This window comes from Saccopteryx bilineata, chromosome 2, assembly GCF_036850765.1.
Source record: "Saccopteryx bilineata isolate mSacBil1 chromosome 2, mSacBil1_pri_phased_curated, whole genome shotgun sequence".
Taxonomy (NCBI): Eukaryota; Metazoa; Chordata; class Mammalia; order Chiroptera; family Emballonuridae; genus Saccopteryx; species Saccopteryx bilineata.
Window position 1 is genome coordinate 164,787,968 of NC_089491.1, and position 24,710 is coordinate 164,812,677.

At 36.7% G+C, this 24,710-nt stretch overlaps 1 protein-coding gene across 1 annotated transcript in view; it reads right to left on the bottom strand.

Moving 5' to 3' along the window:
• The window catches only part of LEKR1 (leucine, glutamate and lysine rich 1), a 230,207-nt gene that overhangs the window by 56,000 nt on the left and 149,497 nt on the right, over positions 1 to 24,710 (bottom strand). Inside the window, 2 exon segments of the mRNA XM_066254409.1 lie at positions 14,012 to 14,215; positions 14,566 to 14,643. Of these exon segments, the coding sequence (XP_066110506.1) occupies positions 14,012 to 14,215; positions 14,566 to 14,643 (282 nt within the window).

Genomic DNA, 24,710 nt, shown 5'->3' on the forward strand with positions numbered 1-24,710 from the left:
CAAGGGGGCACAGCATTTAATAGCAAACAAACACCATGACAAGTTGAGAAAGATAGTAAAGAAAAGGAAAAGTTTCTTTCCAGTTTTTTGAAGGCCCTGCATTTTCATGTTGCACTGGGCCCTGAAAATTATATAGCCAGTTCTGTGTGTAGGTAATTACAAACAAACACATTTGTATAAAATAATAGTTTTGACTATGTAATTAATGGGACTAACAAGAGACTAGAACTCAAACACTAGAGAAAAATGGTATTTCAGGATGGTAACTATCAGAGCTCAAGTGTTCTTTGGTCCTTGAATTATTCAGGAGGAGTTTGAGATATTAATTTTAGACTTCAGCAAGTATGCATGGTAACATTTCAAGAGTAACCACTAAAAGAATAGAAATAGAATTAGAGGAAAATAAACTAAGAAAATAAACAAACTCCAACAATACTCTCCCACTCCTGCAACCACCCAAAGTCCCAAAAGGCAAAAGTAGTGCAAAAAAAAGAAGAAATAGAAAGTTTAAAGTAACAATCATAATAATGAGAGATAAACTAAAATCATGAGGTAAAAGAGAAACAGGCTTGATGAAAACAAACGAACTAACCCTAGCTCTATGCTCTTTATAGGAGATTTTACTAAAACTTAAGGACATGGATATTTTCCTTTTTTCTGGAAAAGATAAACAGAGAAATAGTAAAAAAAAGAGAAAGTATTCAACTATATTAATATTAGACAAAGTAGACTTTAAGATAAAAGTCATTATTCTGAATTGATAATGGTAACAGGTTAATTCTCGTGCGTATTTTAAATGTATCATATATTCATATTAAAATAGGCTCAAAATATATAAAGCAAAATTTTAAAGAACTGTAATGAGAAATTGCCAAGTCCATACCATAACTAAATTTAACACAGCTCCCTCAGTTCTAAGAAGTCAGTCAGGAACCACCATGTAAGTCCATGGATTGTATATTGCACAACACCAGGCGATTATACGAATAGCCCTCCTGTTATGTGAAATGCAGCAACCCAAGGTTGAGAAGACAAATAAGTTAGCAAAATATAGAGAATTTAAACAATGTAAGTAATAAGAATGACTTAAAGTACATATATAGGACCTTGTACCCCATTAGTATAAAAATCCACAATTACTTTCAGCTCACATGGAACTGACTAGAAAGTAAATTACAGCAGGTTTCAAACAATAGTTATACTCTATACATGTATAGTCCAATATGGTAGTGACTAACATGTAGCTACTGAGCACTTCAAATGTAATCCAAATTAGGATGCGCTGCAAATGCAAAATACAAACCAGATTTGAAAATTCATCACAAAAGAGATATCTAAAATGTCTGTGGTAAGTTCAAAAGATCACTATGTATTTAAATGAGAATTTGGATATATTGAGTTAAGTAAAATATATTAAGATAGATTTTTAATCTATATAATTTTTTCTCTTAGAACTTTTAAATTATACATGTGCCTCACATTATATACTTCTACTGAACAGCATCCTTAGAGTCCATATTCTCTGAAAACAGAGAAGTGTCAGTAACAAAATATAAAATACCTCTATGTAATTGACTAGTTTAAAATATGTGTTCATGAATAACTCCTGGATAAAATAAAAATCATAATTAATATTTAAAAATACAGAGTTATTTAGAATTATTATAATTAAGCAACAACAGAGTTGCTCCCTATCAGAAGTTCTGAACTACTGCTAAAGCAGAAAGGATAAATAAATGGTGATATACTTTAAAATACAGAATAGATGAGGAAATGAATGCTTCTCAGTCACATATGGCATTATTATGGACAAACCCCTAGAAACATAATCTTGAGCACAAAGGAAAAAAATCACTGAATAATGCATAAAAATGTGATTTTATTTCTATGAAGGTAAAATTTATGCAAAACCAAACATTTTTTAAGAATACAAACATATTTGGTAAAATTATTGAGTGAAGCAAAGAAATTGCAGGTGTTCCTACAGAAGTTTTTTATTCCTATTTTGCTGAGAACCACAAAATGCAGGTTGGTGGTTTCCTCTGAGGAAGAATGCAGGGCAGTGGAGTTGAGGAGATGCATGAGGGGCTTCACAGAGAATGGTAGGGCTCTTTTCCCTAAACTGAGCGAGCAATACATAGATGTTGTGTTGTTCTTTTTTATACTTTACACCTATATAAGCCTTCCATGTGTCTACTCAATATTATAAAAACAACTAATAATAAAGTCTGAGCACAGAGTAGAAAGGAAAGTGGAGGAAAGAGAATTAAAAGGACAAACCATGGTGAGGGAGTGGGCAGGTGGGCAGTAGAGTGGATTTACTGACCACGATGCACCCTATGAACAAAGCAACACATCAGGGACAGAGGTCAATTAGCAAGGCAGAGTCCTTGTCCATATGGTGCTCAAAATCCAGCAATGTGAAAGAAAGCTTTATCTTTTAAAGTATGAGGCAGACCTAGCAGGTTCTGATGCTTGCTCAGCAGTCTGCAAGCTGGAGAAAGGAAGTAAAGGAGAAGGAACAAAGAATGAAGACAGAAAATGTGGGGTTACATGAAAAACCTCATCAATGGCTTTCCTCCAAAGATGTGGCCATTCCTGTCTCCTTTGCAGACCCACCTTCCTCTATTTGTCAATTAGTATTTGTGTTCTCAGCATTTTGTCCTGGACCTTTTGTTTTTCTCTTTACTCTTTCTCTAGGTAATCTTATCTACACTTATAGTTAAAATGCAATATAGATGTTGACAGCTCCCAAACTTTACCTCTAACTCATATCTGTTCTCTTGTATCTCTGGACTCATGTACCCAAGTCCCCACCTGACTGCTCTAATTTTATATTTCAGAGACATCTGAAACTTAACATGGCTGTAATCTCAAAAGCTTATAATACTAAAGTTTATTTTTTGCTTATAAGGTGTCATCTGCTGCTCTGCTCCATATTTTGTTCCAGGATGCAACCCAAGGAGCAGCTCTTATGAGGGAATGCTGATTTGGTGGCTCATAGAAAAGAAGACTTGACAAAACATAGAATCTGTTAAAGCTTCTTTTTAGAATTGGTGATATCACTTCTCTCACATTTTTGTGGCAAGAACAAGTCAAATAGTTACCTCTGATGTCAATCGAGTGTGGATAGCATAGTTCCTGTCACTGGGAAGGACACAGCAAGTCACCTGGCCCCAGGTGGAATCCATCACAACTCTGAAACCTCACTGGAAGCTACCATGAGAATTCCTACCCTGGAGGGAGGAAACACTTTGCTTAGTCTGTGGTTCTTTCACATGGAGTGATTTCAGTCCAGTTTCCCCCATAGCTCCTGGCTTTCCTTTCTGATGTGTATGTACTTGTCTATGTTGGCCACATTAGAAAAGGGTATGAGAGATTTTGCCTTGGTGGGAAACCACTTTCTCAACTTCCTTCTTTTCCATAGACTACTTTATATGGCAACAGGGACTTTGCAGATGAGACTGGGGATCTTGGGATGGAAGATTATCCTGGATTATCTGGAAATGCCCCTAAATGTAATTACCAAGGTTCTTTATATGAGAGAGGAAAGCAAGTTAACGTAGGGGAAGGTGATGACAATAGAAGTAGAGATTAGAGTCATGGGGCCAGAATCCAAGGAATGCCAGCAGCCTCTAAAATCTAGAAGAGACATGGAGTGGGTTCTACCCTGGAACCTCCAGAAAGAACCTAGATTTGAATCCCTTGACACCTATTTGGATTACCAACCTCCAGAACTATACGATGAACTCAGTATAAAACAGTTATGAACTTGCATCTGTGATGGTAATAATACTTGATACTTATGACTACAAAAATGAGGTCTTTCATATATCTTTGATTCCTGCTGAAACTCTGCCTCTGACTCTAAAAACTCTTCAGTGTGAGTCTTTCATGGGACAAGGCAGAAAGAATAATTATATGTGCTGTTACAAAAATGTAACTGTACTTGATTAGAATGGAATAGGCATTGAGTAATGAATGCATATAGAGATCATTCATTATGTGTGTGAAAGAGATAATCCTGATTCCAAAAATAAAAACCACACTTATATAGTACACTCATGGAAGAGCCTGCACAATGTTTAGGAATACAAAACCATCATAAGAAACTGATAAAGAAAAAGCAACCTTGTGTTGAAAGAACCGATAAAGAGTCAACTTTGACTCCAGTGAGTCTTTCTGCTAGAAATCTAGAGGAATGATAAAAAAAAATAGAACATAATTGTTAGATGCATATCCCATAGTTTCCATGTTATAAAAAGCAGAAATGTGCAGCTATTTTTTAATATCATGCAGATATCCAATTTCCTCTTTAGAACCAGTTCTACAGATAATACTGCTCTAGATTTAGAAGAAACAACACAAATTTAGGTCCTAAATTTTTAAGAATCCAATAAAGAAACTTTTCACTAGAATCCAAAATTGTACTCCTGGTTCTGATTTTGAGCAATTCAGAAACTGAGCCTGAGAGAAATACTGGGAGCTTCTGAGTTTTAAATCCTGTGATCAGTGGTTTGATTGGGATTAAATTCATGCCCATTCACACATCCAACAAATAGTTATTGGATGCCTCCTAGGTGGCAGGTACTGTTTTAGTCAGTAGGAACACAAGATTTTTTTCTTGCCAGACTTTAGAAATACATTAATGCAATTCCCCAAGTTTCAAAAGAAATGGAGCTCCTGAGTGGCCAGTGTCTCCTAGGAATAAAGTCATGCACAAGAGGAAGAGCCGGCTCCAGCTCATAGCAGCCCGGGATTCTGCAGTGGTCCTGCTACCTTTGCTTTTCCTATTTGAGAGAAAGGGTGACTGTCTGCAGCATTCTACCCTATAATTTCACCAGATATGTTTTAAATAATGTTGTTGGAGTTGGCACAATAGGCAAACTAGGATCACTAGCAATTAAGAGTATTTATTTTAAAGCTTTAAGTTCTTAGACCAAAAAGAAAATGAGAATCTAATTTCTTGTATACATGCAAAAATCAAGATTCCCTTAATTGTAGTTAAAAAATGTAACTGCAAACAAATGTAAAACCATAAAGCCAATGACAGCTTTCAATTCTGTTTCACAAGTTGTTCTAAAAGAGATAGATGTCTTCACATCGTCAATCCAAGAGATAGTTTTGATTTTGCCACAACTCCTGCCTCTGTTAAAAGCATAAGTGTGTGATATCATAAATAAGTCTCTTGTTCTGAGAGCTGTTGATGGGTAAAAAATCAGAGAAAGAAGTAACTCTTGTGGGGGGGGCAGGGTGGTTTGTTATTTTAGAATGATATTACTTAGGACACTTTATTTCATAATCCTTTATAGGGTAGAATCCAAACTGAATCACTCCATGGACTAATTTTCATAACTTTAAGAGTAAGGCAGATAATCTTGAATTTAATAGACATTTACTGAATATCTATATCACCAGTTCAGGGTATAAGAGTTAATAATATATCATCTTCAAGGAGTTAGCAATGTAAGAAAGGAGAAAAGGGATGGAACTGATACATTCTGATAATCTACAACACTAGATGGGTTAATCTTCACAAGAAGATAGCTACTACTAATATTGTATGCCCATTTTACAGCTAAGGAAAATAAACCTTAAATTGGTGACATTGTCCAAACTTGAGACTGATCAAGTTGGGATTTAAACCTATGTTTGCCTAACTAACTCTACAGTCCATTTTTAAAAATACTAAGCCACACTACTACAAGTTCACAGAACCTTAAAACATTGCTTCCAAATCCCTTTCTAGATTCTATACTTCCTAATGCTTCTGGCCTTCATGAAAATAGGACAAGCTTTAATAATAAATACTAATTTTCTCTTCCTCTAGAATGTGTTGTGAAATGTTTATGTTCTGTTTTCATTCTAAAGATGTGGCTTCACTTCTGATATTGCCAAGACATCTGAGAGTAGCAGACAAAGCTCAGCATGTCATATTTAGGTTTGTAGTAATGGGAGATTCCTGAAAGAGTGGAGGGGTGGGGGGAGACCACCAGAGGGGGAAGAGAGCTTGCAAAAGAGGCACTCTGGGTTCTCCTGCTTTCTGCAGGGTTGGGAGTCCCCTGATGACTATGTTACAAGGTGGCTGAGAAAGAGAAGTCACACAGACAGAAGCTGACAAAACTGGGCCTTTCAAGGCAGATGCTGAGGGAATTGTGCAAACTGTAGTAAAAGGCACATGATTATGAAGATTAGACACAACGGAGTTTGATTTCTTTCTTTGCCAATTATGTGACTGCGCAAGGAATTTAGCCTTGCTTAACCTATTATCTTATGTGAAAAATGTGGGAAATGACACCAGCTTCACAGGTGAGGGCAATAGCTTGCTAGCCAGTGCAAGAGATTGCCCCTTTGGCTTGGTAAATAAGAAAAGTGTTCCTGCTGAATAGGAGCAGACCTAGGGACCAAGGCTTTGTAAGGGGTAGGGGAGAATGGCATATTTACACAAGAAAAATGAGCCCCTTCCTCTATGGCAAGAGGCTCGGAGAGTAAAGTCCAGGCTGCCTTTCAGCCCTGCCTTCTCCCATTGAGCACCACCCAATGATGTGCAACATTGCCCCCAGGGCAGTGTGAGGACAAGGTCAGTCCATGTCCACAGAAGCACCGAGATGGCTATCCCAAGCTGTGACACTTGTGCATTGTATGTGAGAATATATGAGAGGGAGAAAGAAGAAGGGGGAGGAAAGAAAGAAAGAAAGAAAGAAAGAAAGAAAGAAAGAAAGAAAGAAAGAAAGAAAGAAAGAAGGTGGGAGGGAGGGAGGAGGTGGAATGGGAAAACAGGCACGTTTAGGGCAGTGGTTCTCAGACTCTTTGAAATCGGGCACATTTAAAATCCTACAAATAATTGTAGGTGCACTATATACAAATTTCTAAGAAATATGTTATAATAATTAAGTCAAATATTAAAAAAATAAAGTCCTAGCGTGCTTTTATGGTAAACAAAATAGATGCAAAATTAAATTTATTCTGACATTAAAAAAATTTTTATGTTACATTTTTTGAGTTATGCTTTTTAGAATTCATAAAAAAGAAGGGTTAAAAATAAAAAAAGACAAAAGAGTTATCTTTTTTATTTTTTTAATTTTTATTTATTTATTCATTTTTTTAGAGGGGGGAGAGAGAGAGAGAGAGAGAAGGGGGGAGGAGCAGGAAGCTTCAACTCCCATATGTGCCTTGACCAGGTAAGCCCAGGGTTTTGAACCAGCAACCTCAGCATTCCAGGTCGATGCTTTATCCACTGCGCCACCACAGGTCAGGCTTATCTTTTTATATATATAGATACATTCTTATTAAGATTTAGTAAATTCGGCAGGTCCCGGTGCAAATGTGTTCAGTTTTTTCATTCTTGTGTTTATGAGAAACATGAGCCTGATGTGTCCTAGCAATTTCTTCAATGTTTGGGCATATATTTGAAAGGCAAACTCTCATTTCCTCATCAATACATTGAAGAATTCCTCTCTTTTTACTTTTAATTGTGTTGAGGGTAGAAAATCCTAATTCACATAAATAGGATGTTGAAAATTATAGTAAAATGTTCAAAGTTTTTCTAGATATTGCCACATATTCTTCTTTTATAGAAATCCAAAAGGCTTCAAGAGACAATTCCTTATGTTTAATCATCAATACAAAACCCCCACCATACATATTGTATATATCATCTTAACTTTACACCAAAGGATAGAAGAAACTTGCCTCCAGTCTTACTGGGGAACTTGGGGGGTAGTGTAAACAATCCAGCACCACAGCTTAACAGCCTTTTGCAACCTAATCAGGCAAGTGAGGTGGGGCGTTGGGCAGACTGTCAGCTTATAGCCAATTCCCTACACCTCTGTCCCCCAAAAACCTAAACTCCAAAAACCTTGTTGGTTTTTTGGTCCCTAACAGGCACATATTTCTCTGGAATACCACAGGGCACACCTGGAAATCTTCTAGATTTTGAGAACCACTGAACTATGGGGTCATGTCTTATACAGGAAAACAGAAAACTCTCTGAACTTCCTGAAATAATTTTCTAGATTTTGTATATATTTCTTAAGGTGAGGGTTGATATCTTTCAATGAAAACAAACAAGCAAGCAAACAAACAAAAACAAAAATAAAGAGAGGAGAGGAGAGGACCAGGGTATTTAAAAAGTTAAGGTGATGTGTGTGGGGGAGGGAGAATAAACTCCTCTCCTACAGCTTAAAAGATAGGCCTTTGCAGGGACAAGTAAACTTCATTTATGATAGATAAATATCTAGACAGGGAGATACAGCCATATATTATTTATTTACAAAATAATTTAACATAAGCAACTTGCAGTAACTTTGGTTATAGTTAAGCTTTTCCTCCAAAAATGCTCTTCACTAATCTCATCATGTTATCAGCAAGTAAATCACAATCGGTACTTAACTAAAGTTTTCTTGAAAATTACCAGGATGGGGCTAGTCCAGCTCTTGGGCGTGTGTATGGTACGAAGCTGTCATAAACAGTTGTGTGATCCCGCAGTCTGGCTGGAGGTCACATGCTGGTGCATACATGAATTTCTCCAGTGTTATGTGTGGGCAGTCCCCGAGTTTAAACACATGTCCTTATAAAATGTATTTGTAAATTAGTTGTGGGGACCATTTTTATAATGGTCTCATTGGAACTTCAGCAAGGGCTCTGTGCTTGGGAGGTGTACATGAGAAACAACACTATCTGGGAGTCAGCGGGGCTCTGGCCTTTGGTGAGCACATCTGGAACCTGGTCACTAGTAGTCCTTCTACACAATGGTTAGGGACCTTGCTGTGTAGCAGATTTCCGGGCACTGCCAAGTCCTACTGGACAAGAATCTCTGTGGCTATCATCAAACATCTTTATTTTAAAAGATTTTCCTGAGTCCACCTTCTCCTTTTGGAGGGACTTACACATCTCCACTGCTTAGGGTCACCTCTATTTTTAAGGTCCCATTGGTGCTTCAAAGCAAAGTATCCAGAACAAACTTCCTCAGCTGACAGTATGCTGAAGGAAAGAAAGCGAAAAGGAAAGCCAAGGGCATGCATGAACCTTAAGGAATGTCTACTGTCAGGCGATCCCAGTAGAGAAGGGAAAAGAACTGAAACAGAGTCAGGAAAGGGGCGGGGTAACAGGTGAAGAAAGACAATGTTTTAAAACAATAATGTCAAAGGCAAGGCCTGCATGACATGACCCTGGCTTGCCTCCTTCACACTTGCTAGGCCTCCAGCCACAGTGCCACTTCCAAAAACTTGCCAAGCTGGTTCTTTGCTCAGAAGCTCTTCCCTGGCTTTTGGCTTGGACATGTCTCCCTGTCTTCCTTTATGCATCACCTCAGAAGTCACTTTTATGGCCACCCTTTTCAACATATGCAGCCCTTCTGTCAGTCTTTACTACAACACACCATTATTTATACATTATCACAATCTATAATATTCCAGTTAGTGCTCTCTCTCTCTTTTTACTCGTCTCTGAATTAGAATTTAAGCTTCATGAGAATGGGATGTTTCAGATTCATCACTGTATGTCCAGGCTACAAATACCTGGCACAGAGTAAATGCTCAACAAATAGTTATTGACTGACTGAATTATCCAAAGCAAGTCATTCATTCACTCAACAAATATTTACTGAGTGAAATTATCTGCTAGCCTCTGAGAATACAATAGAGGACAGGGAAGACAAAGTCTGAGAAGTGGCCTAGGACCAAGGACAAGGACAATCCTGTGTCTAGGAATAATCCTATGATAATTTACTGTTTCATAAGTAATTTATTTTTAATGTAACAGACATTTTGTCAATAAACTTAGTGCCACCAGATGAGAAGGTAATTCCATGCCTGCTTTTGGCTACAGTATAGAGAACAAAGAAGGAAAAGGGGCAAAGATGTGAGAGGGAAAAAAGGGAGGAAGAGGAGAAAGAGAGAGTTCAGTGATGGCTCTATTCTCTGAAAATTTACAGAAATTATCCTTCTCATTCACAGCTTACAATAGAGGTAAGATTAGAATCATACTAAATTTTTTTAAAACCATCAATATTCATGTGACTGTGCTATTTCAAAGCAACCGTTTAAGAAAGCTCTGTATTTATTCTAATGATGTTATCAATTCTCAAAACACTCATAAAACTGCCTTTTTCAAAATTGCAATGAGAGAATTTACTAAGCATTAAAAAAATTTTTATTTTATTTTTGATCCTAAATGGTATTTCCCAGGTTGATTCCCCATCATATTCATTGGAATTGTTTTCACTGGACCTATTGAAATTATTTTTAAAATGAAATTCATTCACTTCAAAATGAGAGTCATTATATTGAAGATATTGTAAGACATGTGCACTTAAGACACTCCTCAGAAGAGAGTTCCAGAAATGTTTGAACAAAGATAAGATCTTTTTAATGATCACTATGAAGGGGACAGCATTCATCTAAACGGTTAAATCTAATTAATTAACATCATTGAAATAAGGTATTACTGATAATATAGGAATATAAGACTATTGCTCAGATAACCAAAGTTCTAAATAGAAAACTTAAAATTTTTATTTATTTCATGTCCTAAAATGTATGATTTGCTACCATTTATTTAGAATATATAGCTGACATCATGATCAGAGAAGATGCTTGATACGATTTCAATCTCCTTAAATTTATTGTGACTTGTTTTGTGTCCTAACATACCATCTATCCTAGAAAATGTCCCATGTACACTTGAAAAGAATGCATATTCTGCTGCTTTGGGGTAAAATGCTCTGAAGATATCAGTTAAATTCATCTCATCTAGTGTGTCATTTAAGGCCTCCATTTCCTTGTTGACTTTCTTTCTGGAAGATCTATCCAGTGATGTCAATGGGGTGTTAAAGTCCTCTACTATTACTATCAGTCTCTCCCTTTATGTCCAGCAAGACAATATATTTCTGTATTTCTGGCCCTGGCTGGTGATTCAGTGGATAGAGCATCAGCCCAGCATATGGACATCCTGGGTTTGATCCCTGGTCAGGGCACACAAGAGAAGTGACCATCTGCTTCTCTCCACTCCCCCTCCCCCACTTTCTCTTTTCTCTCCCTCCTCCCCTCCTGCAGCCAGTGGCATGATTGGTTCAAGCATCAGCCCCAGACAGGGGTTGCCAGGTGGATCCCAGTTGGGGCACATGCAGTAGTCTATCTCCCCTCCTCTCACTTGGAAAAAGGAAAAAAAACAATATGTTTCTAATTTCAAGGAAATCTGCACATATAACCACAAACAGAATATGAAGTTAAGAAAAGTAACAAAAAATATGTATGTTTAAAACAGGGAAATAGTTATTCTTTAACTATTTTGAAATATTTGAACCACTTTTGTCTTATTCTGGGGATAAGTCTAATGAAGCTGACGACTGTCAAAGAGAACTTAGAAAACTGAAGTTTGAATCCATTATTTTTGAATCATGGTATACAATACCAAATTTTAAAATTAATATATATATTTTAGTAATTGAATTTGAATCCCACCTCCTTTAGCGCCCTCCTCTCTGCCTTGATAACTTGATTTTTGGTGTTAATGTAGTTCTGATCAAGAATCAGGGAACTTGGAGTCCTATAGTTCGTAAGAAATAAAAACTGTTTTGCACATCCAAAAAATTTTATTTGTGCCATCTCTGTTTTCCCTTCCAACCAACTATTGGCAACAGAAACCAGCTTTTTAAACTCCTGCAAACAAGTTAAAGGCATTAATCTTGTGCTGTCCAAGTTATGCTAATTAAATATATACTTTCTAGACTAAATTTCCATAGAAACTAACTCAACCCTGTAATGAAAATAATACACTCTAATTCTCTTGGATGTACCCTTGTTGGTCTTTTCATATTGATATTTTGGGTATATGTATTGATTAACTTAAGTGATAGCTTGACTATCACAAATCCCTTTATAATCTCCCAACTCTTTCCAATGACAAAACAAATGTGCTCTTGAAAATATTTACTATAACACCTCATTAAGATTATAGTGATTTTACTCATTTTATAAAATATCAATTCTTACCCTGGCTGGGTAGCTCAGTTGGTTAGAGCAATGTCCTGAGATATGTGTGCCAAGGTTGTGGTCCCCAGTTAGGGCACATATAAGAATCTACCAATGAATGCATAAATAAGTGGAACAACAAATTAATTTTTCTCTCTTTCTCTCTCTCCTTTCTTCTCTCTCTAAAACCAATTTAAAAAAAATTAAAGAGGGTGTATGTGTCTCCAGCAGACTCGCATCTCTCCCTGAGACAGACTTGCATCTCTCCCTGTTGATTTTCACAGCCAGATATTAAGTAAGTGTGTGCCTCTTCCAAGCGCTGGTGCTCAGGTCTGGGGAGCCCGGCTTTGGGTTGAAACCCCATGTTTCTCAGAGGGAACCTCTGCAGGGGGATCTCAGCCACTACCTATGGGAATGGAGGCAGCCCTTTTTGAGTCTCCACCTTTCCTACCAGTCTCAATGTGGTTTCTTCTCTAAATCCTTCTGTAATTTATTTTAACCTTTCTGATTCTACCTTTCATCATTATGCCCATCAACTATTACATGTTATAAATATAGAGATGTTCAAGATTATTGCTGTGTGTAAGAACATTTGTCTCTATTGCATATTGAGCCAAATGGCAATGCTTTTAAATTTTTGTTTGCATTTATAGTTTTTCTCTCAACCTTCCAGCTGCCATTCCCTCTTGTTATTAGTAAACCTGGCTTTTGCAAATTTCCTACTTATAAAATTGCTGCTTCTAATATGTTATGGGCTGAGCAACTGCACAACTGTGAAGTGGCAGGTATCATGAGGTGGAAGGAAGAGTCATATTACTACAAAGTGCAAAAACTAGGTGATTGGTTTGGCAGAAAAGGAAGAAATGGTGGCTAGTAATCAGCTCTTCAGTTATTCATCCTTAATCAAACAGAAGTAAATGTTTTCATTCCAGAATGAAGCAGAGACAAGACTTGTTTCTCTGTGAACTAGACAGACCCCCCGGTAGCCTGGACTAGAGACAGATATGACCCAGGCAGAGTGTTGGTGAGAAAGTTCTGAGACAAGAAACCAAATTCTAAGCTATAAGCTTCCTACTTCTGGGGACCCACTCTCAGACTCTCCCTTAGCAAATAGTTACTCTTTAAAGAACTAAAAAATGATTACAACTCTTCTAAATTAGAAAGCAGACAATTCCTCATAAAATAAAATGAATAAAATAAAAAATAAAATAAAAGGTGAAACTGATAAGAAGACTATAAAATAAGTAGCCAAATAATAATTTTTTTATGCACAGAGAATAATATAAAACAAAAATTCTTGCCTTTATGGAACTTGTGTTCTTCTGGAATGCAATAATTATATCAGTAAATGGAATAATATCTCCTATTAAAGACTTCCAGATATGATAAAAACCAATTTAAAAAAACCCAAAATTTGTGCCATATATCAAATATACATTTAAATCTAAGGACTCAGAAAGAAAGAAAGCAAAGTAAAGATATTAAGTAGTGAAGGTTAATTTAATGACAAATGAACAGTGAACATATCTAGGAAGACTGAATGAGTGTGTTTCTCAGCACCCTAGGTACGACCTCAGTACCAGAGGTAACTGTGCTATGGCAAGTTCTCAGTAAGAGGTGTTGACAAACAACAAAGAAGAAAAGCAGAAACCAGTAAAAAGAAATGTGTACAAAAAAGATGTTTCTCTATTGGAAAACAACAGACTACACCAATTACTGGCCCAGGTGAATTCAGCAAAGTACCACACATGGTCTTTTTGAGTCTTTCCAATAAAAAGCTCACATCAAATGCAATGTGTGTTCCATCTCCACTTTCATTAACTGACTGTATGATTTTAAGCAAGAAATTTAACTAATTGAAGCTTTAGTTTGACCCCTATAAAATGAGGTGGTAGGATGAAATGGCCTTTCAGGTGAAATACATCTTTAACCCTGCAACTAGTTATTATTAAAATATGTAGCACCTTGATGTTTCAAATATGTATGGAATACTAACATAAACATAAAATACTTTTGGAAAAAATTATTCTTGACTGTACCTTTCATGTTTCAGTGCTACAACCTCTTCCTTTGTCTGATTCAGAAGAGTTTTGGTTATCTCTAGTTCCTTTTCTGTAAGATTAACTCTCTTTTTTATGTCTTCTTCTTGCTTTTCTTTTGCAGTCAGTTCTTCCTGTAAAGTTTTACATATTTGTTGAAAAGCCATTAAAGACTCTTCTTTCTCTTTAAGCAATATGCTGTGTCTAAAAAGGAATAGAAAAAAAATCCATCAATGTGCATTAGATACTATATTCTCGTGTTCATCAAAGATATATGAAAATTCCACTTGAAATTAGAGATTATAACTTTAATTTATAAAAATTAAGAATGCTAGAAAAAGGGATAATTCTGTGATATTAAAATTTTTCCATCTAGGCAAAGGCAAAAATCTCTAATCAGCTTTAAGTTATTATAAACTTAAATTGTGTAATATATATGTAAGCACTATAATAAGAAAACCTAAGTACATATTTAATAAAATGTAATTTAAAATATAATTTCAAATTCAATTACAGTACTAAAAAATATTAATTAAAAAATTTACAAAGTATACCTTGATTCAAAAATAATGGATTCAAATTTCAGTTTTCTAAGTTCTCTTTGACAGTCATCAGCTTCATTAGACTTATCCCTAAAATAAGACAAAAGTGGTTGAAATATTTTATTTCAAAATAGCTAAACTATAACTGTTTTCCTGTTTTAAACATGCTTTTCCTTTATTACTTTTCTTATCTTCATATTCTGCTTGTGGTTATATATGAAGATTTCCTTGAAATATACAGTCAAAGGATTTTTCTTTTACAACTATTTAATCTGTTAATCTGACTATAGGTGTTTTTCTTTATCATTTTATTTAGAAAAAAGTTCTTAACATCATCTTATTATTTCTTTAAAGAAATAAACATTAGTCTACCTTTATAATGACCAAGTAAGCTCCTATTAGACTAATCTCAACTTAAATAAAAAGCCTTATTTTTGAACATCTTTGAAAAAAAGAAAAACTCCTATGTGAATGTATTGGAAAGTGACCAAAAGCAGGCAGATTCTGGAAGGAAGCTGACTCTTGGAGTGAGGTGACAGCTTGATATCAGGTTATTTGTTTGCTTAATCATTTTACATTTGAGAGCAGGCCCCAGTCTGCACCATGTAGGGGAAATTAAAATTCTGATAGAAAACTGGTAGCAAATTCACAGTCATTCTGGTCTGAGAACTAGAGGACAGTGTTGAGGAAACAATAGCTGCTATAAAGTAAAGGGTGAACCTTGAATAGGAGAGAGCCAGAGATAGGGAGTCCCAAATACTGCATATAAACTCTGCCTGACATGTCTGGCTGAGCTCAGAACTCCATGCACATAGGGCAGATTACAACCAGCCTAGTGAAAGACACACAGACCAAACTGACATGGAGCTGCTGCCTTAGAAGCATTTTGCAATGTGAAGCCAACCAAATTAATTGCTTGCTTAAAGCAACACCACCCCCACCATTATTTGGAGGAATATAACAGAATCCAGAAACTCCATAACATAACATTCACAATTTCCAAAATAAAAATTACTCAACATAGGAGAAAACAGAAAAGCATAACCCATTCTCGAGAGAAAAGATAGTATGGACTGACTGAGATGAATCAAACATTGAAATGATCAGAAAAAGATTGTTAAAGGAGCAATTATAATTCTGTTCATAGAATCTACTTTAATTAATGAAAAGGTTTTTAAAATCTTAGCGGAGAAACAAAAACTATTAAGAAAACACAAAGGAAATTCTAAAACTGAAATAAACATTTGTCTTGATCTTATATAATTGGGTTTTGTAACAATACTCAAAAGTTAATATAGCCCTGGCCAGTTGGCTCAGTGGTAGTCAGCCTGGCATGTGAATGTCCCAGGTTCAATTCCCAGTCAGGGCACATAGGAGAAGTGACCATCTGTTTCTACACCCTTCACCCCCCATCCTCTCTTCCTCTCCCACAGCCATGACTTGATTGGTTTGAGCTCATTGGCCCCAGGAGCTGAGGATGGCTCTGTGGAGCATCTGCCTCAGGCTCTAAAAATAGCTTGGTTGTGAGCATGCCTCCAGATGGGCAGAGCATCAGCCCCAGATGGGGGTTGTTGGGTGGATCCCAGTTGGGGTGCATGCAGGAGTTTGTCTATATTCCCCTTCCTCTCACTTGAAAAAAAGAAGAAAGAAGAAAGATGAAGGAAGAAGGAAGAAGAAAATGAAGGAAGAAGGAAGAAGAAGAAGAGAAGAGGAAGAGGAAGAGGAAGAAGAAGGAGAAGAAGAAGAAGGGGAGAAGGAGGAGGGAGAAGAAAAAGTTATTATATGAAGAAAGGTTAATATTCCAATTTAAGTTTATATAGACTGTTTATCAAATCATTATCTGGATGTACCTTAAAATAGCTTATATTGTACAATGAAATGTTACTTAGATTATCAGTGGGTTTACTCTACTTGCAGAATGACTTTAGTGTCCAATAAATAATTTTAAAACATCATGAACATGAATAACTTTCATTTATCTTTAAACTTTTTTATAGTAAAATATGATAAAATTGTAAGACAGAAAATTACATTAAGAAACATAATGTAATAAATTATCAGAACATTCTTATAACTACCATCCAGGTAAAAAAATAAAATTTTAACAGCTACCCTAGAAGCTTCATGTTACTGGTCCTAACTGAGCAAAATCCTTTCACCTTAAAAAAAATTCTAGTGAATTTTATAGTAATCACTTTGATTTTCTTTAAAATTTTATCAGTCAGCTTTTATTCCTGAACATTCTATTACAGTCTTCCATTTTTTATAAAAATGTTATTTTCTTTATTATTAAGGTATTATATTGACATACAATGAAACTGCATGCATTTTGATAAGTTGGACTAAATGAAGAGTGAGCCCAATGAAACCATCACCAGAGTCAAGTAGTGCGGAAGGACACTTAGAGCACAGATCTTGGTCTCTAATACCATTCCCCATTCAGAGGAAGTAGACTATTCAGAGAAATGGTGCACTCCAAGGGTGGGACAGAGAAGGCCTATCTGAAACATCTTATGCCAGAAAGGAAGAAAGTGCTTATAAAATGTGACGAGATCATGTTCCAAAGTCACACAAGCCTGCGTGCGGGAGCTCTCACTAGCTAAGCCTAGGACAATCTGTGTACCCAAATAATTAAGTACAGTAATAAATTATAAACCATTGAAAAAGTAAGAATTCATGAGTCATACCAATAGTACATTTTTTATAAATGGGAAGAAGGGAAACTCTTGTTTAAGTAAAATGCTGAGGACTGACAAATTGTGGGAGGGAGGGCTGGAGTTGGAAAATCATCACTTAGCAACCTCTATAGTAAAGACTGGATAAGGCATAAGGCAAAAATCATTAATGGTTCCTATAGCTAGATATAAATTTTGATGAGAATCAGAGTATTTGGAAATTATTTCCAAATAAAATATTAGGAAAGAAGGAATCAGGAAAAGATGAATATGCCATTAGGAAAGTGGGCAAAGGCTCTGCTCAGACAAATCACAAAGCAAAGAATACAAAGAGCCAAAAATGCAGGGGTACAATTTTTTACCAAATAAACTAGTAACTTTTTTTTCCCCTTTTTAGTTATAATACCCAGTATTGGCTAAGAGAGATGGTTATTTACAAATATTGCTGAGATTGAAAATCAGTATAATCTTATTGGAGTGCAATGAGACATTATTATGTGTTAAAACCCTTAAAACAGGGGTCTCAAACTCAACTCAGCATGTGGGCCACAGAGCAAGATCACAGCCATTCGGTGGGCCGCACTAGGTCTACAAAAGGCAACTGTTACGCAACACTTTTCTCACTGCAGTTGAAAACAAAAAAAAAATCAGTACAACAAGCACAATCGTACATGCAGTTTACACAGTGTCACAAAACGACCAGAAACTGTAGTTTGCATCACAACTGCTGTTAACTAAGCTAATATCTAGCTAGGATGCTAGAGAAATGAAAAATACAAGTAGGCCCTTAGGCTTACTTAATTTTATCCAAAATATTTTGAACTTTGTGGATTAGTCTGCGGGCCACACAAAATTGTTCGGCGGGCCGCATGCAGCCCGCGGGCCGCAAGTTTGAGACCCCTGCCTTAAAATATGCAAGTTTGGTTCTAGCAAAAATCCTAAGAAAATAACTGTATGTGAGTAGAAAGACTTACCTATATGAATTTCAAAGTATTTTTTTATAAAAGTAAAAAATTTGGAAATTCTAAAAAACAAAGGATTAGTAAATAAGTTATGGTCCACCCATAGATTGAAATACTTTAGAGCCATTAAATAATTATTAAAGAATCTATCATGTAATGACATAGGAAAAGATAACTAAGTAAATATATATTATAAGATCATAGATCACTAAATAAACATATGTTTAAAAATTACATTATTTAGAAAAATAAATTATAAGGATATATTCTAATATAATTACAGTGTTCTTTTTTCTACTATATTCCTGTATTTCCCAAGTTTTATACATTAGCATTGAAATCAGACAAAAATGTTACTTTAAAAACTATTTTGAGGTCCTGGTTGGATGTCTCAGTGGATAGAGCATTGTCACGAAGCGCCGAGGTTTGGGATCGATCCCCGGTCAGAACATAAACTAGAAGCAGTCAATGACTACACAGCTATTTGGAACAACTAAATGGAATGAGCTGATACTTTTCTCTCTTCCCTTCTTCCCTCTCAAATCAATGGAAAACAATATTTTAAAGAAACAAAAATGCTTTGAGATTCAGCAGCCCCAAAATGTTCACACTGTGTTCAAACTCTTGTAAGCACTTTTCCAAATCTAGAGACAGGGAGTAGAACTCCTTTTAGTGGTTACTTTATTAACTATGTGGACAATTAATCTTGGCTGCATTTTTAAACAAAGCCTGCTCTCTAGAGAGCCTAACGTCCCAAGACTCCCCTGGTGTCACCAGGGTCAATTCTCATCCCCACTCTAGTTAAGCCACTCTTTCTATGGTCTGCCCTTCACTACCCAATTGTTTTCTTCACCTTCATTAGGATGGGAGAAATTGAAAGGAATAGAAGGAATGCATACATCTCTTTAAACACTGCATTCCTTCTTTTACTCTAGGCAAATAGTGTTAATCCTCTCTCCTCAACTGCTTTAAATAAGCCTTCAGAAAGCCCACTGGTGTTCCTGCCAATCAAAGCGAACGAAATCAGATGAAATAATTGGATATCTTCCCCTAATTTGAAAGACAAGGGTCCATACCATTCTACTCTTTTATATGAACTAGTCATTCTCAAACCACCTCCTTGATATTTTTACTTTGCTATCCAAAGGCATCTCAAATTTAACAGATCAAAAGTACTGTTTTTTATCTCCTTCACTCCCATGTCCATTTCTCTTACAGATTTTCTCACTTCAATAAATGGCACCAACACAGTAATGATCCTAAAAGCTAACACCTTATATATCTGATGCAACCTTCAAAGCAGCCCATCTTCCCTTCTTAGAGCTGAGAAAACTGAGACTAGAGATATAATCAATGTGCCCAAGGTGACATGACTACTACTTAGTAGTGCTGGGATTTGAACCCCAGCAGTCTGGTCTAGAATCTAGGCTCTTAGCCACTATAATGTGCTGCTTCTGAGCTGTCCACCCTGATGCTGAAAAACCCCAAACGCCATCCTTTATTCCCTCCTTTCCTTTCCAGTCCCCTCTTCCACAGCCACATCTACTCCATCAGTAAATCCTGTCAGATTGGCCTCCAATATATATTTTTCTTTGTCTCTACACTATAGCTTTATACTAGCGGTCCCCAACCTTTTTTGGGCCACAGACCGGTTTAATGTCAGAAAATATTTTCATGGACCAGCCTTTAGGGTAGGGCAGATAAATGTATCACGTCACCGAGACAAGAGTCAAGAGTGAGTATTAGATGGATGTAACAGAGGGAATCTGGTCATTTTTAAAAAATAAAACATCGTTCAGACTTAAATATAAATAAAACGGAAATAATGTAAGTTATTTATTCTTTCTCTGTGGACTGGTACCAAATGGCCCAAGGACCGGTACCGGTCCGTGGCCCAGAGCTTGAGAACCACTGCTTTATACTACCCAGTCACTTCTCACCTGTATGAATGCACAGCTTCCCCCTAGTCTCCCTGGTTGCTGCAGTCTGTTCTCCAGCAGTAGCCATGCTGCCTGCTTAAAACAAATCAGATCAGTTCACTCACTTGCCAGAAATCCTCCAACAGTTTCCCATTGTTCTCTGAATAAATCCAAATTCATGACTAGGCTCTAGACTTACTGGTGTATTAATTTCTTACTTCTGCTATAATAAATTACCACAAGCTTAGCAGTTTAAAACAACACAAGTATATTTATCATCTTATAGCTCAGAGGTCTAAAGTCCTAAAATCAAGATGTCACTAGAGCTGTGTTCCTTCTGGCAGTTCCAAGGAGAGAATCTGTTTTCTCACCTTTCTAGCTTCTAGAGACCACCTACATTCCTTGGCTTGTGGCTCCTTCTTCCATCAAATAACATCACTCCAACCTCTGCTTCATCTTCAAATCTACGTTTGTGACTTTGACCCTCTTGTTTTCCTCTGATAAGGACATTTTTTTATTACATTGGATCAGCCCAAATAATCCAAGATAATCTCCCTATATAAAAATCCTTAATTTAATCACATGTGTAAAGTCCTCCTTGCCATATAACAGTAGTCCCCAAGCCCCGGGCCACGGACCGGTAGCGGTCTGTGGGCCATTTGGTACCAGTCCACAGAGAAAGAATAAATAACTTACATTATTTCTGTTTTATTTATATTTAAGTCTGAATGATGTTTTATTTTTTAAAAATGACCAGATTCCCTCTGTTACATCCATCTAAGACTCACTCTTGACGCTTGTCTCGGTCACGTGATACATTTATCCGTCCCACCCTAAAGGCCAGTCCATAAAAATATTTTCTGACATTAAACTGGTCCGTGGCCCAAAAAAGGTTGGGGACCACTGCCATATAAGGTAACATACAGATTCCAGGGATTAGGACATTTGCATGTTTTTGGAAACCTATGTGTGTGTCTATCACAACTGGCCTTCTTCATGTTTTTTTTTTTTTAATTTGTAAAACTCACTCCAATAATTTAAGGCCTTTGATCTCTCTGCTTCCAGATGTTAATATTTTAGTTTTTTTCTGTTACTCAGATCTTAACTCAACAGCTCAGGGATGCCACTCTATCAAAGGGATACCCACCCTTCCCCATCACTCACATCCTATTATGCCTGTTCTGTATTTTTGCAGCCCTTAACACTACCTAAACAGCTCTATTGGAGCTTGTCACTCTTGTTACTCCAGCACCTGGTGCCTGTACACAACAGTTACACATCATTACCACTCAGCAAGCATGTTGTATTTTATGAATGAATTAAGTAAGCATAACCTGTTTGGTCTAGGATCACGTGAAAGACAGATCTATACTCTGACACTGAAATGCCACCAGGCCACCTATTTGTGAGGCAAAAATATCTCATGCACGACCAGAGAGGTGAAAGAAACATCAGAATATTGTATCTCAGAAGGCAATAATGAGAGAATGCCCCGAGAGCAAACTGGTCACATGTGTCAGATATTGCTGAGAGGTCAAGTCAGAGCTTTACAAATTAGTAATTTATGATGATCATTAGCTGACTATTGCTCAAGTTATTAGTTAAATGAGGATGGATTACTGCAAATAAAAGTAAAAGACCCTGAAATTTAAAAATATATTTTGCATAACCACTCTAGACAGTTAAGTGAATTCTGTACTTTTAATTACATACATAAAAGTGAATACTTTCAGCCCTGGCTGGGTAAGTTCAATTGGTTAGAGCATCATCCTGATACACCAAGGTTGTGGGTTCGATCCCCAGTCAGGGCACATACAAGATTCAACCAATGAATGCATAAATAAATGAAACAACAGATCAATGTTTTTCTTTCTTTCCTTTCTCTCTTTCTAAAATGAGTAAATAAGTTTTTAAAAAGTGAATCCTTTCACAACGTAAGCTATTTAAGGAATATATCAATATAAGTATACAGAGTCAAATAAAAGTTTCTGTACACGCCCACTTTCCCTTGCAGATGGAACTCCTGTAATGCTGCAGGTCATTTATTCAATGCATCTAAATATGTGTGTGTGCACAGTCATGCCTATTTTTTAACATGAATGGGATAATATTTCTAATCATATTCTAATCTCTCAAATTCCTAATAGCTTATTTTTCACAACAATCTATTCTGTTATGGTTACAATTCTAGAATTCTTTGAAGGATATCTTAAATTTAAAAATTTATCTTAACATCTTCTGTTTGCTAGTTAACCGTTTCCTTGGGTGATGAATTTTTCCTGAGTTCAGAACCATTGCTCTTTTGGGGGGAAGGTTGGAAGGGAGGGTTTTCTCATCGCCTCTGGTTGGGTGTTCATTCTCAGCCTTAAGATTCTCTGTTTACTTGTCCCTTTGCTGTTTATTTTGGCCCTAGTTTGTTTCTGAAGGTTGAGATGAAGGGGCAGGGCATGTTGGGGACACTGAAGGTTTTTGTCTTGGGTGTGGAGACCCCAGGTTCTCCAAGGGTTCCAGTAGCAGCCAGGCTTCCCAGCCCCAGTCCGCATACTCATTGTTGTATTCTGGATGCAGATGCCTCACAAATGCTGCTTCACACAGAGCCTGCCTATTGGCAGGAGCTTGGTGAGGGGCCAGTGACTTCAGTGTTCCAAGTATGATTCCTCAGAGTGGGTGGCAATGAACAACCTGTATCAGAATCAAGTGGGAGTGCATAAAAATGCAAATTGCTCAGAGCCACCCCAGATCTGAATGTAAAATCAGACTATTTGTGGAAATGGAGCCCAGAAACTGATCCTAGCGCCAGGTCTGTGGGGAAGGTCACACTGTAATATACAATTTCAGTAAGCTCCTCAGGATTCTTCTGCAGATTGGAGTTGAGAACCACTGTTTTGATGATTCACCAGATTCTACATCCCTTTTCTTGTGTTAACTGATTCCAAGTAAGGTCCTGCATGTTGTATGCCCAGCACACACTGGTTTCCCCCTGATTTTTGTAATCCTTCCTGTGTATTCTCTCAGGAATTCCTAAATAGCATCTATAGCAGTCTTTCTTGTTAGTCTTATTTATCTGTGTTTATCTTGATATATATGTAACATATATGTGAAAGTAAAAAAATGTGTATTTTTCTAAGCTACATATATATTTGAAGGTAACAAAGTCACATTTTACAGCATCCATAGTTTTCATTACTTCAGGGAAGTCTTCCCTAAATTAATCTAGTATTATGACACAAATAAAATGTATGGAATATTTTACTACCAACTTTTCAGAGGAGCATTGACACTCTATCTCTTTAGCAAACACTATTGTTTACCTGCTGAACACACACTACTTCCTGTCCATCAGAGCCCTGTTATCTGCTCTCAAGAAAAATCCTGCTTCATCCAAACTAACTGTGGTTGCCCCCTCCCCCTTGCCAGTGATTCTTTTAGAAGAGGTTGTAAAAAAGAGTTCTAGCCAAAGAGATTTAAAGAGAGTGCTGTTTGGTGGCTTCTGGGAAAACTTTTTTCCACTTCTAAGAAGACACCAGAAAAACAGGCCTTTCCTGCCTCTCAGGTGGTTACATTTGGATGTGGTACCTAGAAGTATAGGTACCTAATGGTCATAAGGGACCTATCCTTGGGGTGAAGCCAGTGCTGAGGAAAGCAGGATGAAGACAGAGGGAACATCATAATCCATGGAGATACTGCTGAGTGCTAAACTGGCTAAACTTGAAATCATTCTACTCTGTTACTTGTAGCCCAATGCATCATAACTGATGTTTTCAAGGCCCTGGCTGGTTAGCTCAGTTAGTTGGAGCATTGTCTCCAAACACCAAGGTCAGGGCACATATGGGAAGAAACCAATGAATGCATAAATAAGTGGTACAATAAATAAATGCTTTCTCTCTCACACATACACACACTCTTTCTCTCTCTCTGTCTAAAATCAATTAATCAATCAATAAAAAATAAAGTCATTTCCTACGCATAACAAGTTCTTATAAACCTTGGAAAATATTTTCTTATAAACCTTAGGGAAAAAAGAACCTCATGTTCATCCACTTAAAAACTGCCTCTTCCCCATAAGTAAAAATACACAAAACTTATATTAAAACATTTAAAAATCTTTAAATGACAAAAGAATGATCTTAAGTTGGATATGTGAAACCTATTCCCATCCCTATCCCTCAGAAATGATGAAGATTAAAATTTTAAATAAACCTGATTTCATAACACCTTCCAATTGCTGGAAGTCAAAAAGGTTGGATACATATAGTCAATATCCAATCACTAACACATTGCATGTCAAAATTTTTGTGTGAATTATTTTTACTTCCAACTTAATTTATCATAAAACAATGGCCAAGTCACCAATTTGGTTTAAATCTACAAATAAAACAGTACTTATATTACTTACATTACTAAGGACTTCCTGAGCTCTGAGCGCCCTGAGCAACAGTCCTAGACTCTGATCCTAGGCTCCCACCCTGCTGCACTTCACTGTAATAGTGAAGGAAAGTCAATGGCAGAGATATGGCAATGCTGGAAACAGCCAGCATGGAGAAAGGTCTCCAGCAGCTGGGGTCATTTAAGTGGCTCTATCTTTGATAACTGAAAATTTC